Raw genomic sequence first — 14,091 nt, 5'->3', positions numbered from 1 at the left:
AAACTTTAATGTTTTAAATGTTGTATTGCATATTGCCTCTTTTGGATGTTTCGAGAGCCTAACCAGCCACACTTGAAACATAAAGTGCCCAGTAAAAAGAAATTTCTCTTGGAATTGCTAAAAAAGTTAGTGCAAGAAATTTCTCTTGGAAATGCTAAAAAAGTTAGTGCTCAAGCTCAGTAAAAGTCAATCATTTTGTTTTAATATAGATTACTTTAAAGATTTTATATGACAGTAGAGTTGTCTATGTACTGCTATTCATTGTACACTTACAGGTGTTTTCTAATTAATTCAAGTTACACTTTACACATAAGTTTTATAGTAGATCTCTCAATAAGGAGTTTTTTTGGGAACATTTGGTGTGGATATAAATCAAAAGTGTTATTATTAGAAATGATTTTAGGTCTAGTCTTGGACAGATTCCATTGATAAACATGTGAAGCATTAAGTAAAGTTTTGAGTGAACATGTAAGATGGTGATCTGCACTTGTGTAATACATCAACAACTTCAACATCATCCCCAAGGGTCTATGAAATTCCACCACTCAAGTTGTGTCTTTCCTGTGCTTTATCTTCCAAAAATCTCCATTCATCTCCAACCTGCTGTTTCATTGTCCTCATTCAAATAAATCTGGGTCTTCTAATTCATTTGGTATCCATGGGAGCCCAGCTGACACACTCAAGTACAATACATAGTATTTTCCCTGGTTTGGTGCACAGGACATTTCCAAGCTATCTTTTATCTCCCTTTCATCATTGATATGTCTACCTATGAAACTTCTGTAATTTCCCCTATGGTATCATTTCTCAGTATCTGCCATCTGATGCCCAAATATTCTTCTTAAAGCTTTGTTCTCAAACCAACGAAATCTTTCAAGATGCAGCTTCATTGTAACACCATGATTCATGTCCACATAGCAGTGCAGATCTTACCAGATTAAGGTATAATCATAATTTTCGTATAAAAATCAGTCCATTTGATATCCAAATCTTATTCAGCCTGCCCATAGATTAATTTTCCTTTTTAATCTATTACTTTGTTCCCACTCAACAGAACCTGTACTGGACATTACTTTCCCTAAATATTTGAAAGATACAATGTCATTATTTCATTTCCCCTCTAGTGTAACTTCATTGCTTTATGCATACCCTGCCTTCTTTAATTCTGTTTTTCTTAGATTTAACTCGAGTCCCATCTCTCGTTATACATGATGCCTTTTATCAAGTAAGCTATATAAATTGTATGGTTTGCATATTAGAGTATTTATCATTTGCTGTCATGTTTAAATGATTACTCCAGTCTAAACCATCTCTTCCATTCCAACAATATAATAAAGGTGACATCACATTACCCAGTAGCACCCCACTTTTTACTGCATATTTATTTGACAAGACTCACTCATCATAAACTTTTGTGTCTACTTCATTCATGGAGAATTTCAATTAGCTTGGCATTTTAATGGGAATACAAGAGTGACACAAGACCCTAATATTGGTCTGTGGATGTTGCCAAATTCCTCCTTGCAATTAACAAAGGCCATTAGGAGAGGACTTTCAAGTTCCGTACACTGCACAATGTCTTAACACAAATGTTTGATATGTTCAGCTTCTGCTTCTCTACAACCCGCTTGTTCATCACTTAAGCATTTTGTGAACCATTTTTTAGCCTATGGAGAATAAGCATGATGACTTTTTTCAACGCAACTAATGTAAGTGCAATTCTTGAAATTTGTATGGACACTTAATGGCATTTGGAAGAGAGAAAAAGATTATAAAAAGGCAAGCCTAACGGTGTTTAAAAGTTTATTATTATTATTGACTAGTTTAACAAGACTATTAAATCCTATATCTAGGCTCGTGGGCTTCCCCAAAGGATTTGTTCTTAAAGAAGAGGTGAAGAGTAAATTAAGGTAAAGTTAAAGAAGCTGGACAGCTTAGTAGAAACAGACCACAGGCAGCGCATGAAGATATAAGGCAGAAACCTTGAAAAGCCAATTATAAAAAGTACTATTGTATGTAGTATCCATAAAGAATACACAAGACAAACTTGTCCATTACTGTAACATTTGAATGTAAAACATACTTATACAGTATTTGATGAGCTGAGCATGTCAGGATGGATACACAAGACAAATCCTGATGATGGAAGATGTTCAAGGCAAAGCGCTATCACAACTGATAAGTCAATACACAGCACTAATTAGACCTTATTTCCCTCCGTCATGCACAATTCTAAGGATCATCCTGTACCTAGATTGCTTCAGTCATGCCCTGCTATTTAGTATCCATTCCTAGCCATCTATCTCAGGTCAGTTAAGCTAGGTATTTCAAACCTCTGGTTTCCTGCAAACAGACACTATCTTTTAATTATAAATATTTATTAATTTAGGATACATTGTGAGATTATACTGTTTAATCTTTCTGCTGTCATAAATTTGGTGTGACTGCACAAATATTGCCTAAATTGAATCTAATGTGTAATCAAAGTGCTCTAATAAAATGATTTATTCAGTTGCTTTTGGAAGTAAAAGGTAGTTTTAATCAAAGTGCTCTAATAAAATGATTTATTCAGTTGCTTTTGGAAGTAAAAGGTAGTTTTATATAAGTGACTTACCAAGCAATTACATGACTACTAGCTTTCTACATGGCAGTCTAACAAAATTCAAATTTTTGTGGTGGCACTACTATCGCTTGTGTAGGTGACAGGGTCCAACCCACATTTGGCACTGACAGGTACAACTCAGCAGAGAGCTTCAGTTCGTTTTCTGCCTGCTCCCGATTAACATCGATAGTTTTGTGCAGTCGCTGCTTCATCTTTTTCAGATTTTGTCCTATATTTTTGGTGAAGTATTCTCTCTCTCTCTTTTTTTTTGGTGGTTTTTCAAGCTTAGTAATATCGTTAGCATTAGTTAACTGTATTCCTAAAGATTGACACTTTATTCCTAAAGATAGTCAAATATGTCAGACTCCAGCTCTTCAACCATTCGTTATTGCATTGAGGGGTGTAAGACAGACTAACTAAGGTGGCGTATGATTCGCACACTAAGTGTGTCAAATGTAGGGGGCAGGAATGTAGTAGAGAGCTTACATGTTCGGAGTGTCAGGATTGGGAAGATAGTAAATGGAAGACTTTGGAGTCCCATCTGGACAAATTAGACCGAGATACAAAAAGGAAGGCAGCCCTTAGAGCCGAAAATAGAGCTAGTCAGGAGATTCCTTCTTTACCTAATGTGGTAGAAGATAGCTCTGTTTCTTCTCCTTTGATTCATGCTATGTCACCCATTCCTAGCCCTCCTACACCTTTACCCCAGACTCCTTTACCAGGTTCCCGTGCTTCTAATTCCAACACTGTTGCCAGTCTCGAAGCAAAAGTTGATAAGAAATTTGAATTTCCCGCACCAGGTAGAAGATGTGCCGGAGGTCCGAGGGAGGCCAGTGGGGTTTGCCCACAGACAGTCGCCCCCCCCTCTGCCAAGCTTGTTGCACGGTCCCAGGCTGTGACATCGCACCACTGGAAAGACGTCTTGTTCAGTGCTTTTTGTCTGTTTCCCATTCGGAAGATTCTTTGCCGGACACGAGGTGCCAGCAACATCAATCTTCTGTCTCTGGGCCTTTGAAGAGGCACTCCAATGTGGCAGACAGCTCCCCTCCTCCTGTCAAGAAGCACAAGGAGGCTAGTGTTAGTCCTCAGCCCTCCTGCAGTTTCACTCTTCCGCCTGCTGCCACGTCTTCTGCTCGTCATCAGCCTTGATGGGATAGTCCGGAACCTCTCGAGTTGCAAGCGCCCTACTTCGGTCTCAAAGCAATATGATACTTCAAGTAAGCACCCATCACTGTCTGCTAAGGGCTCTCTCAGCTCGGAGCGCCCCTCTCCTTCGACTCACTTGCCGCCCGCTTCACCGCTTCACTCTTTTGCACCGGACTGCTCAGCGCCAACTGTGGAGCATTTGGCCCTAACATTTGGGCGCTCAGCACCAACCATGGGATGCTCGGCGCCTCTTCCTTCTTCATCAACTCAGGAAGATTCTGCTTTAGCCCCGATTAAGCGTCAGGTTGAGGAACTCGTGGGCTTTTTAAAGAAGACTGTCATTTCCAAGAGCAAGGGTACCTTATCCCCTGTCTCTTCTGTTGAGGACGAACCTGAACAAGATACCGCTCCTTCGTCTGCTTATTCGTTGTTGCTGAGATTTTTTGTGACTGATTTTCCAGACTTCTCCAAGCCTGCCGCTCCTGATTCCCCAGCCTCAACCTTCCTTGTGAGGAAACGGACTGCTGATCTCGCTTGCCTTCCTAAGCTAGTGCTTTCCTCTTCCTCGAAGAAAGTTCTTCGAGAAGTAGACTAGTGGCTGGCCATGAAGAGAAACCAAGGCAAAGCTACCTTTGCGTCCCCTCCTTCTAAACTTATCAAGAAGTAGTATCACTTCTACACCACTGGGGAAGCTCCCTCCTTGGGAGTCTCTTCCTCCTCCCAGAGGGACTTCTCCGGTTTGGTTGACGCTACATATCGTTCTGCATTCTCCGCAGCCAAGATTTCCTTCTCTTTGCCTAACTGATCATTTTGTCAAGAACCTGTTCAAGGTATTAGAAATTTTTAGCTTCCTTGATTGGACAGTGGGGGCTTTAGCAAGAAAAATCAGGGATTGTCCAGTCCTTGCTGGAGATTTCTCTTCTGACTGGTTGGGGGTATTGTCTTGCACAGACAAGGCAGTCAGGGATGGTTCTTCTGAGCTCGCCTCCTTGTTTTCGATGGGGCTCTTGAAGAAGCGAGAGCTGTGGTGCCCCTTCGCCACTAAAGGAGTCACCACAACACAGAAGACAGCCCTCTTGTTCTCTCCATTAGACAGATCCCATCTCTTCCCCCAACACACTGTTAAGGAATCACTACTGATCTTTTGGCTCAGTCTTCCAAGTGACCTACAGAAGCTCCTGCAACAGCAACCAAGTCCTTCTCTCCTCTGCAGCCTCAGCCATTTCAAGGAGGAAGATCTAGACCTCAGACCAATCTGCACCCCCATCTACAGCTTTTTACCCTCAAATTAAAAAAAGTGGATTTCAAATTAAGAAAGGTCAGTTTCAAATTGAAAAAGATAAAAATCAAATTAAAAAAGGTCAAATTCAAATTAAAAAAAGGTGAAAAACAAATTAAAATACGTCAAATTCAAATGAAAAAAGATGAACTTCAAATTAAAATAAATCAATTTTAGTTTAAAACAAATTGTTAAATATATGACTTTGTGTAAAAAGTAATTTTTTACTTGATGTAAACTTGACATCGGATATGCATTAGCCATATTTATAAAACACTACAGTACTTATAAAAAGAGCAATAAAAATCCATCTTTTTCTTTGTCTACAGCTTTTCCTCATCTTTATACCAGTTCTGTTTCAGCTGCAAGAACCATTTTGTGCCATCGTTTCATACCGGAGATCACACTCTCTTAGACTCATTCCCTGTATGCCATTTGATACACTACCTTTCAGTCTAAATCTTGGCCTTCCCCTCATTCTCCTCCCAACCACCTCCATGTCCATGACCCTTCTGCACACATGATCCTCCTCTCTCCGCAGGATATGACCAAACCACTGCAATCTTCTTTGATACTTCTACTACTTTGACTGTCCCTTTAATATAGTTGTTTCTAATCCTATTCCTTCTTGTGACTCCACATATCCATCTCAACAATAAAAATACATCTAATATTATAGTAATCGGATGTAATCAAAATACAATATATATGCATACTTCAACAGTAAGGAACAAAAACTCCAAAGTATGATTGTGACGAGTAATGTATGGCAGCATTTGCTATGGGCTAGGAACAGTTGTCGACAGGCATAGAATTCCATCATCATTACAAAATTAGGCTATGCTTTTTGCTTTTTGCACATGTAAAACAATTTGAAAACTTTTTTTGTATTGAGGTACTTGTTTTAATTTGAAATTGATTTATTTTAATTTGAAGTCCATCTTTTTTTAATTTTAAGGTCACCTTTATTAATTTGAATTTGGTCTTTTTTAATTTGATTTTTATCTTTTTTAATTTGATTTTTATCTTTTTTAATTTGAAATTGACCTTTTTTAATTTGAGGGTAAAAAGCTGTAGATCGATCAAGTTGTTATTTAAACCATCAAGAAGTTGTCATTTAAACCAGCCGCTAAGAAATGAGAACACAGTCCTTCACTCCCTGGTCAGAGCCAGGCTGCACCTATTTTTAGTTGGCCAGCAGAACCTTGAGTAGTCCAAGTGTTGATGGAAGGATATTCCAAGAGAAGCTTCCCTTATCAAAGTCAGCGATCAACTTGACTGCGTATTTAGCTCACTCTGAGAAGTTTGCCTCCCTTTCTCAAGAAGCTGAGTCCTTTCTTCGCAAAGGGGCAGTAGAGGAGGTTTTGGATCTCGACTCGGAGGGATTCTACAACCGTCTCACCGTGGTCCCCAAGTCATCGGGGGGCTGGAGACCAGATCTGGATGTCAGAGCCCTGAACCGTTTTGTGCTGAAGACCAAATTTCATATGGAGACCAACCACTCTGTCATGTCCTCTCTCCACCAGGGCGACTGGATGGTCTTTCTGGACATGCAGGGGGAATGGGACGTTTAGGCGTAGCCCATTTGGCGTAGCTGATTCGGCGTGGCCGATTCAGCGTAGCCCTTTCGACGGAGAGTTTTTTTAGGCCTGGAGGGTCGTTTTGGCGTCAAATTAGTAACTGTCGCTGTAGTGTGAGATAATTTATCAAAACTAGCAGCGCCTGTTTGTTGTTATTAGATCTTGTTCTCTCTCTCTCTCTCTCTCTCTCTCTCTCTCTCTCTCTCTCTCTCTCTCTCTCTCTCTCTCTCTCTCTCTCTCTCTCTCATTGTCAGTCAAATTAGCTCTTCTAGTCGTAATAGTTTTAATTACCAAACAGTCCAATTAGGCCTAAGCTAGAAACTGTCATAGATCTCAAGCTCAGTTCAGCTTCAAATTTTCAGTCGTCTAAACCTTATCATTCGAAATGGCATCAAATATTGTATCAAAACGTGGAAGAAACAAGTGATGCACGATGGATACCTTTTTATTTTTGACGCAACGAGCAAAAGTGATCCTGAATTAAAGTTTTGGAGATGTGAACATAAAGATCGATGTAAAGTGAGATTGCATAAAAAGGATGGTAAAGTTATTCGCCAGATAAATAAACATAGCCACGAGGCATCTGTTGCAAAAATAGAGGTTGGAAAGGTAAAATAAGTGCTAAAAAAAGAAGTGCTGAATTCTCGAGCCACCAACCGTTGTGGTAAATGAATGTTAGGCTGGCGCATCTCAAACTAGTTTAGCCTTAGCTCCAGACTTGCCTACAATGCAAAAACTTAAAGCAAGGAATAGGAAATTATTAAACAAGGTACCATCTTAACTGATTTGGAGCATTTAGTTTTACCTGAGTCCTATACATTATATGTTCCTCATCTGGGTGTGGAAGAGAAATTCCTATTGGGAGACACTGGAGAAAGCAATAATAGGATATTAGTATATGAAAGAATTAGCTGGGTGCAACATAGTCTTTTTCATCAGATGTATGTTATATTGGGTAAGAAGCATGAAGGAGTTACTCCTACAGTTTATGCTCTGCTTCCTAACAAACAAAGAGTAACTTATTTTCGTTTATTTGAGTAACTTAAAACCATCGAACTTAATTTGAGACCGACTTCAATAATTTGTGACTTTTAACAAGCTGCCATTCGTGCTATGCAAGATGCATTTCCCACAGTTCGCATTAAAATTTGCTTTTTCCATCTAGCCCAAGACACACAGACATCTTGTTTCACTGGGTTTTGTCAAATCGCTATAAGCCTGATTCTGACTTTGCTTTATGGGCTAATAGGATCACAGCACTCGATTTCGTTCCATTAGAAAAGATGGATGAATAACATGGATACATTAGCAGCAGTTTCTTCCTGATGAACTAACAGCCTTGTTTCATTGGTTTGAGGATATTTATATTGGACGACTGAATAGGAGTGGAAACGCAAAGATGAAGCCAATTTTCGCTCCCGAGATATGGAACCTTTATGAACAAACTCTAAACAATGAAGATCAGACCAATAATCACGGCAAAGCGGCCAATCGACGTTTGCAATATGAGCTTGGAATGCACCATCCCACAATCTGAAATTCATTGATGCCTTACGGAAAGTACAGAAAGGACGTGGCGCTCATATCTTGAAAAGTTGACAGCTGGATGTCAGGCCCCAAAAGCTAAAAAAAAAAAAAATAAAAATATATATATATATATATATATATATATATATATATATATATATATATATATATATATATATATATTTAGAGAGAGAGAGAGAGAGAGAAAGAGAGAGAGAGAGAGAGAGAGAGAGAGAGAGAGAGAGAGAGATGCTGATGAACGAATAAAAAAAAGTCATACTGGAAGTGGAATCATTAGATCCTATTGAATTCCTTAGGGGTGTTGCTCATAATAATGAAGTGAAAATGCAGTTTCTAAGATTAAATAGATTTACTAGATTTAAAAAAAAAATTTTATAATACAGTTTTTTCAATTCAAGTTTTTAATTTACGTTATTTCATCAGTTTATAAAATAATGTAATATTTGATTCTAAGAATAAATGACAAAAAGTCATATTAGATGTTGGTGTTTTCATTATTTTTACCCTTTTTCATCTTTTTCTGGACTTCCAGCCTGTTCTGGATTCCCTGCATGAAAAATGTATCCTAATAAAATTTTAGAGTGAGTGACGTCGAACTGTTGTGACGCAAAAAGTGGGGAAGGGGCTACGGAATAGTCCAATTATTTCTCTGACGACCAAATCGCCACGTTTTGAATCAGCTACGCCAAATGCGCCTGTTTCCATGTCCTAATAGGTCCAGATTCAAGAAAGTTCCTGCGTTTTGTGTTTCAGAGTAAAGTTCTCCATTTTCACGTATCGTGCTTCGGCCTGTCCACAGCCCCACAAGTGTTCACTAGGATCCTCGCTTCTCTTGGGAAATGGCTTCATCTTCTTGATGTGAACATTTGTCTCTCTCTTGATGATTGGCTGCCCTCACCCACTCCTTCACTTTCTACAAGACGGCGAAAGACGTCCTTCTCTGGCCGGAGCAGTACCAGGTGAAGATTATCACTCGCTTCATTCAGGGAAAACTGAATGTCCTCGCAGACGAACTAAGTTGTTGCAGTCAGGTTTTGCCGACGAAGTGGACTCTGGACTCCCTCATATGCGACAATCTCTGGAAACTTTGGGGCAAAGCAGCTGTGGATCTCTGAAACATCAATAAATCATCGTCTGCCTCACTTTTGCTCCCCAGTCCCAGACCGTCTCTCATGGGCAACGGATGCCATGCCGTTGGACTGGATAGGCCTGGATGGGCAAGGGCACTCTTTTTTAATCTTTGTCAGCCATCAGTGAACTTCCATGGCTGCAAAGTCTCCACTGAAGTAGAGGCGACACTGAAGTAGAGGCGATTCTTGGCCATCCTGCCACGTCCTCTACAGGTTAAGATGAGTGCTGACCAGAGGCAGCACCCACCTGAAGCAGCTCTCTTACCAGGTAAGGTACAGCAAGCATTGACCCAATTCTAGCAACCTTTATAATTCAAAGTCATTACCTTTATTAATGTTTTGGATTAGAATATGTCCATAATTCCCACCTCCTCTCAATGTGGAATCAGCTATGTAATTGCTTGGTAAGTCACTTATATAAAAATGACATTTTTATGATACAATAAAGTTTTATGTATATACTTACCAAGCAGTTACATAATCGGAGCCCACCCTTCTCCTCAGTGGACATTGGGCATCAAACGAATTTAAGCTTTCTGCTGAGTTATACCTATCAATCTCGAATGTGGGCGGGACCCTGTCACCTACACAAGCGATGGTAGCGCCACCATGAAAATCTGAATTTTGTTAGACTACCATGTAGAAAGCTAGTAGCTATGTAATTGCTTGGTAAGTATATATAAAACTTTATTTTATTATAAAAATGTCATTTTTCATTTCAACAGGAGCAGGTAAATTTTGCACCAGAGTTTCCAGAAGTTCTACGGAAATTTGAGGAGTGGCTGAAAGAACACAAATTGAAGGTAGACATGAAAACTTTTGCTGTTGTTACAGATGGACCATGGGATATGGGACGTTTTTTATATCATCAATGTAAGGTAAGTGATGAGAAAAAAGAGAGACAAAAGAATGAACATTGTCAGTACATTCTGTAAGATACTGTTATTGTTAATTCTTGATTGTGTTCTTCATCTTTCATATTGCTGGTTTTCTCTTATTGTTTTGTGTTTCTTTTGCAATCCTTAGGCATGTATAAAAATTTGCAGCTGTTCCCTCACACTTGATGATTTGATCAATGCACGTATCCTCAGGTTAGAGACCACATCCGGAAAGTATTTATAAACTATTATATCATTAACACAGAACCCTAGAATAGCCCAAAAATTTGGTTAAGATTGTTGATCCCTTCAATCAGGGTGTCATTTTAAAGGAAGTTATTCGGAGTCAGTCACTATATTCAGCAGCCACAGATGCAACATCCTCCCACAGCCATAACCAACAGGTAGGAGGATGCCATACCTTCATGGTTCAGCATCTTCACAAACCCAGGATATGGAATTGGGTGTGATATGTGAAAATTTCTCATCCTTTAAACTAGAGGATAGAGAGGCTGCACAGTCTGCCCAGGCAGAGATAGATTTTTCACCAAAAATCTTAGGTCATAGGAACAGGTTAAAAAAACCCAATCCCAAAAAGAAGTTGAATCAGTTGTGTAGGTCCCCGTTGAAATCATAATGGATATTAAGAAACAGCCTAGTCACTCGCAGAGCTCCAACAGGTAATAATAAGACCAGGTCAGACAATAAAACCTCAAAGATACTAATAACCCTTGGCAAGAAACCTCAGTGTGCATCTTTCACCAGATGGAAAATACCTCATTAATGAAAACTGATTGAGGTTGAGCATATAGAATTTCGGGACAGAGCGGCCTTCCCCAATACTGAATGGCACTTGGTCCCTCCTTCAGTAGGAATTCAGAAACCGTTGGAGGAGACAAGTATCCTGCGTAATGATATAGCAGTGAAGGCCATTGAAGCAACCATATTAATGAAAGCCATAGAAGCAACCTTTCTCCAGTTTAATGGAAAACATAATGCAACAATTATTTTACAGAACCAATAACCTCTCTGGTAGGCATCAGCCTTCTGTCTCTTCACTTTAGAAACAATCAGTTATGTGAAGACAAAACTTTAGAATTTTGTGGTGACTTGGAAAAGAGAGTTTGTGGCAGAAATAAAGCCATTTGTCTCCACCATCCCAGTATCTGATAGTACTAAAGGAATGGGCAACATTTGTCCTCTATTACGAGAGGAACACTCCCATTGGACATGACTACCCGGCAATTTGGGACCCCCACAAAAAAAATCTCAGGACGGACATAGCTGGATTTTATGCAGGCCTCCACCTATTCTTCCAGAATAATGTTCACTGCAGTAGCCAAAACACTTATGTGGACCCTATGGGGAGCACTCTTCGGCTTTCTGGAGTGTTGCATTAAGGCTTGAAAGGAAGCAATTGCTGGGCTCCAACATTTCGCTCCCCCAGTGTAACCTCCCTATTACATTCTTCCCCTATCTTTCAGGACCCTTTAGAAGAGTCTGTTGTCGCACAACTCGTTGAACGAGCCTGACAACAGAATTGCACAATATATACTGTTCTTGAAAAGGGGGAATCTGGGAAACAATACTCTTGAGAGTTTCCTCTTTGTACAGTACTCTTGTGAGTTTCTTCTTCCTTAGCCTAAGAAAGCTTGGTGTGAATCAGAACCCCACAAGCCTCCAGTCACTACTAAAGGACCCCTCCGACAACAAGAGAAGGGACAGTAATAGCATCAGCACTCCATTCAAAGCAGAGAAGACACTCCTTCTAGGAAAAGAAAAATCAAATCCTGGACTGCATAGTACAAGAAAGGGAAGAGGTGGAGCCCAATAGGACTTGCATGGTTGGGGTTGTCTTCTAGAGCATAACATGCATGCTGTGTCCTTGGGGACACAGTATAATTTTCAGTGGGCTAGGGTAGAGATGGTCTCACCCTTCCCTTCCTCTAAAGTAGTTTTTTCCAAAAACCAGACCCCTTTTAAAAAGGGCCCACAGAGGAAGAGCTTTATATGCCACCGCTCTTCAGCTTCCCCCAAGAAGCATTCCTCTGAATGAAGTGATCCATGACCCATCAGATTTGAACAAACATTGTTTGCATAAATTTTTATATATACTGTACTTATTTATTTTATGGGAGCTCAGGAATGAAGGAATTTAACTGGTGGCCTACCTAGCTGATTGGCTAAACTGGGGAGCCATCTGAGAGGAGTGCTGATGAAACTTCAAGAGTGGTAACCTCTGTGACAGTTACTCTAGTATTTTCTGTTTTGGATAAGGTTATATCCAAGATTTGTGTAATGACATTACAGTTGATGTTTTTGTGTACAGTATACTCAAAACATCCTATTCTGGCGCATTACTTCTTTCTGTTTGATGGTTAGCCTTTATGTTGGTCTTTTAAGCCAAAATATGCAATGAAAAATTGAACATCAGTGTTGTGTAGTTCACAAGTAATTTCAGGACTTTTTTTATCTGCCAGAAAACATTTCAAAATGGAAAAGCAAGTTCAGTACTGACATTATCCTTGTAATATTAAGTTTATTACAGCTTGCAGAAACATTTAACTTACCTAATTACAAGAATCTTATACTGTATATGGTCAGTAGTGTAAGTGACAGTAAGATTCAAGACTTCAGTGATAGAATATGTTTTTGCATTGCTGAGCTGTTGCTTTGAATATAATTCAAGTTTATATTTTTATTTTTCAGATATCAAAAGTGCCTTATCCACATTGGGCTAAAACTTGGATAAATATAAAAAAACCATTTTGTAACTTCTATAATACTGAAAGGGTAAGTAACGTGAGCCTATCTTCATATTTACTATATTCAAAGAATATATTTGAAATGACCCATTGATGTAGAGTTTATTATATTTTTAATGCTAACTACTAACTCGGTATCAAATCATCAGACAAACACACACACACAGTGCATATTGTTCTTTTTTTATCCTTTATTACTCCTACCTGTATTATTTCATTCATGCTGAGTTTAACTGCTTACAAGACCCTCCTCAAAACTTACATTGAAATATTGATACATAACAAGAGATGGGAGAAAGGATTAGACAGATTTTTGCTTGATTGCTGTACCTGCTGTTAGGTTTCCTGTAGCATATAAATACCAGGTTGCTTATTGGTTTTTATTTTATCAAGGGGTCAACTGTGTGTGAAAACAAGTTATTTATGGCTCATTTTATTTTGCTCATTTCAAATGTTAATTTGTGGTTGGATGATGGCTGTTTGCTTAATTTTCTGTATTAATAGTATTAGATTCATGTTACACAGTACTGTATATTTAGATTTTTCTAGCCATTTTGACATGTTACAGTGTAGTTAATTTTTATGATGGCTTAAGCTTTTGTGGGTTATGATAATCGATCAGTCATCCATGCTAATGCATCCAAGGGGCTTGTGAATAAATCAAATGCAGACATGGCACTAGTGAGTAGGCTAGCCTTGGCCTCGCTACCTGTAGGCTAGCCTTGGCCTCGCTACCTGTAGGCTACCACAAAATCCTTCCATAACCCAGGTTAACATATTAAAATATACTCTTGAAAATCAAACAGTTTTGTAAAATCAAAAGAAATGGGAATTATCCATATTTTATTATAATATACGACTATTAAACAAAATTACCCAAAAATAGGACACCTTAAACAGGTAAATGATTCATTTAAGAACTTCATCACAGTACCTAGTCTAACCAAACTGTATATTATTGACTGAGATACAAACATCACACACAAGATATCCAAAGGAATTGTATTGTTTATAATGTATTTGTTTATTTATAATGGATACTGGTCATGTACAAGTGTAACAATAAAACAGGTTTTGATATTTGGAAAAATGCAAATATCAAAAAAAAAAAAAATGTGGTAAAATTTATTTAGACCATGTATATACGTACTGTATAGTTTCTA

General features: G+C 38.8%; 1 protein-coding gene across 2 annotated transcripts in view; it reads left to right on the top strand.

Moving 5' to 3' along the window:
* The window catches only part of LOC136839647 (3'-5' exoribonuclease 1-like), a 36,393-nt gene that overhangs the window by 15,862 nt on the left and 6,440 nt on the right, over nucleotides 1–14,091 (top strand). For both annotated transcript variants that reach the window (XM_067105960.1, XM_067105961.1), the window contains exons 6-7: nucleotides 10,011–10,163; nucleotides 12,873–12,956. In XM_067105960.1, the coding sequence (XP_066962061.1) occupies nucleotides 10,011–10,163; nucleotides 12,873–12,956 (237 nt within the window). The remainder of the gene's footprint in view (nucleotides 1–10,010; nucleotides 10,164–12,872; nucleotides 12,957–14,091) is intronic.

This window comes from Macrobrachium rosenbergii, chromosome 6, assembly GCF_040412425.1.
Source record: "Macrobrachium rosenbergii isolate ZJJX-2024 chromosome 6, ASM4041242v1, whole genome shotgun sequence".
In the NCBI taxonomy this organism is placed as follows: Eukaryota; Metazoa; Arthropoda; class Malacostraca; order Decapoda; family Palaemonidae; genus Macrobrachium; species Macrobrachium rosenbergii.
Note: the sequence above shows the minus strand (reverse complement) of the source record. Positions and strands in the feature narration are given on the sequence as shown.